The sequence below is a fragment of the Adiantum capillus-veneris genome, chromosome 5 (genome assembly GCF_014529385.1).
Source record: "Adiantum capillus-veneris isolate H3 chromosome 5, ASM1452938v2, whole genome shotgun sequence".
NCBI classification, from domain to species: Eukaryota; Viridiplantae; Streptophyta; class Polypodiopsida; order Polypodiales; family Pteridaceae; genus Adiantum; species Adiantum capillus-veneris.
In genome coordinates this window covers 113,910,888-113,913,734 of record NC_140935.1, presented here as the reverse complement: position 1 = coordinate 113,913,734, position 2,847 = coordinate 113,910,888, and the positions used below count along the sequence as shown (strand labels likewise).

The following is a 2,847-nucleotide window of genomic DNA, read 5'->3' as shown; positions in this document are numbered from 1 at the left end:
AAACTTTGATTCTTTATCAACATGCATAAAGCATTTCAGTTGACTCACGTACAATATAAGCTCGAGAACTTGTTGGCGGAAGAAACGCAGGGGGATCTCTTGTCGTGACGAGCACCATCGCCAATCAGGTATGGGAATGCTTGAGAGAGAGAGAGAGAGAGAGAGATGTGTGTGTATCCTGTACATCTCTAGTACGGTAATCTGTGTATGTGAGAGAGAGAGAGAGAGAGAGAGAGAGAGAGAGAGAGAACCCTCAGCCCACTACGCTGGCATTTCCCAAAAAAAAAGACCTCTTGAAAGGGCGCAGAAAGGTCAGACAGGGTTGATATATATAAGCAAGCCCTGCATGTCCTTTCATTCAAGCTTCTCTTGGGTTGGTGCCATTCGGAAGCTGCTTGCTTCTCTGTGAGATCTTCCAATGGCCTCCTTCCGCCTGTGCCATGCTGCTCTCCTTGTGTTGTACATTGTGCTTTTGCTTAATGTCTTGCAAGTAGACTCTTATTATACTCCTCGCGTTCGCCCCGTCCGCCGCAAAGCGCCCCGCCGAAAATCATCAGCTCGAGCATTGTCTGGTTGGTCGGCTGCCCATGCCACATTCTACGGTGGCAGCGATGCCTCGGGCACCATGGGTAACCAAAATACCTACTGTTGGCATAAACATTTCAGCAATGCATGATGCTACCCTAGTTATACGTTAAGGAAGCATAAAGCCCAAAGCAACATCTCTATGATCTGCATTTTGTTGAAAAACGCATTCACATCCACTTACAACCAGACAAAGGGGACATTTCTTTGTTGGGCATGCATGCACATCCACTTACCAGACAAAGGGGACGTCTCTTTGTTGAGTGTGCATGCGTAGTTGGGGCATGAAGTTGGTGGGCGGATGGTGATGAGGATGCTTGAAGCGTTTCATACCGTTTGGCCCATTAGGATTATCACATTTGTTTGAAGTCTCTCTCTCTCTCTCTCTCTCTCTCTCTCTCTCTCTCTAACTAACTAACCTAAATGCAGGAGGAGCATGCGGATATGGCGACCTTTACCAACAAGGGTATGGCACTGCTACGGCAGCATTGAGCACGGCATTGTTCAACTACGGCTTGAGTTGTGGGGCGTGCTTCGAGATTAAGTGCTCGAATCAACTGCAGTGGTGTTTGCCAGGCAACCCCTCCTTATTTGTGACTGCCACGAACTTTTGCCCACCCAATTGGGCCCAAGACAGCAATGCAGGTGGCTGGTGCAACCCTCCGCGCAAACATTTCGACCTTGCGCAGCCTGCCTTTGAGAAGATCGCCCGATATCGAGCGGGCATAGTTCCTATCATTTACAGGAGGTACGATGATTTGTTGCACTTACAGTGTTTTAAGGTGCAAAGAAGAGGAGATTGAGATTAATAGGACTGGACCATCACTTTTCAAGTCTCCGACTATTGGGGGTGGTCTCATTGGCAGCACAATGCATGGATGCATACAGAATATACACACATATACTCACATGTATGCATACATACATGCATATATACATGCTAAGATACATATATATGCATAAACATTTTAGCATTCTCATGTACGTATCCATATGCACACATACTTATATATTTTCATATACATATATACATATACACACATGCTTGCATGTATACATATATGCATATATACATACCAAGATACATGCATGTAAATGAGAAGCTCATGGATTCATGTCTAGGTATATATGGTCATGGATCCTTACTTAACAAGCACACACATTGTTTTTTACTTTAATGTAATGCTTTGCATTGATGGAACATTGATAGCATTGTCGTGTCTAGGATTTCTAGTCCTCATCGATAGCATTATCCATGTTCCATCGTTAATATTGCTATCGATGGAACATTGATAGCTGTATCCTGTTTAGGTAACTTTATTTTATGGAGATAATTCTTTTGGCATGGATGACTTGCAGAGTGCATTGTGCGAAGAGAGGAGGTATCAAATTTACAATGAATGGGAACCCAAATTTCAACTTAGTTATGGTCCATAATGTGGCTGGTTGGGGAGATGTGACTGCTGTCTATATCAAGGGCTCTTACACCGGCTGGCTGCCCATGCAACGCAATTGGGGACAAAACTGGGAATGTGGTACTGTCTTCACAGGCCAAGCCCTCTCTTTTCGCGTCGTAACGAGTGATGGCAAGAGTGTCTTCTCATATAATGTAGCACCTGTTGATTGGCAATTTGGCAACACCTATGTTGGCAACCAATTCTAGCCACTTAACTTGTCTTTCTTTATCATTTATTATGCGCTCAGCCATTTGTAACATGGCATGAAGTGCTCTAATTTTTGTGCAATCCCTCTATAGAGGGGGTTCTGTACTGTAGTTTAAGCCCTTAGAGTGCCAATTGCTTAATGGATATCGGCAAACCCTCTTCCAAAAGCTCCTTGCTAAATGAAGCAAGTGAAGTGTTGATGAATCCAAGCAAGACAAAGTGATCTCTAGCTTGGGAGGTGTTTGCTGCTCTGCAGGTAATTGGGTCCAATGATTTGTACCAATATCTTTTTATCAATGTTCCTGAATTTGAACAAATGATACATCGGGCATGTATTGAGATTTTTATTAATAATTCTTTTTAAAACAATACTCGTGTCTAAGGCAAGCACTTTAGGTTTGCATCTTGAAAGGCACTCTAAGATAAGGATGGTGACCTACCTCATTCTATCATGTACTATCATGTTTCATTTATTTACATTTTTGCCCACTCATTGCAAGCATAAGTTTCAATTGATAGTATATTTTGGTGGAAGTTGAATGTAGCCAATGTCGGAGGCTCTTGTTGTAAGATTTCGAAGATGTTCACCAATCAAAAA

General features: G+C 43.0%; 1 protein-coding gene across 1 annotated transcript; it reads left to right on the top strand.

Moving 5' to 3' along the window:
- Positions 1 to 260: 260 nt before the first annotated feature.
- LOC147457940 (expansin-A4-like) lies at positions 261 to 2,603 on the top strand. The gene is made up of 3 exons (XM_086511729.1): positions 261 to 629; positions 1,015 to 1,333; positions 1,945 to 2,603. Exons 1-3 carry the CDS (start codon positions 419 to 421, stop codon positions 2,246 to 2,248), a joined length of 834 nt encoding a protein of 277 aa, XP_086367855.1. The 5' UTR covers positions 261 to 418; the 3' UTR covers positions 2,249 to 2,603.
- The last annotated feature ends 244 nt before the right edge of the window (positions 2,604 to 2,847 follow it).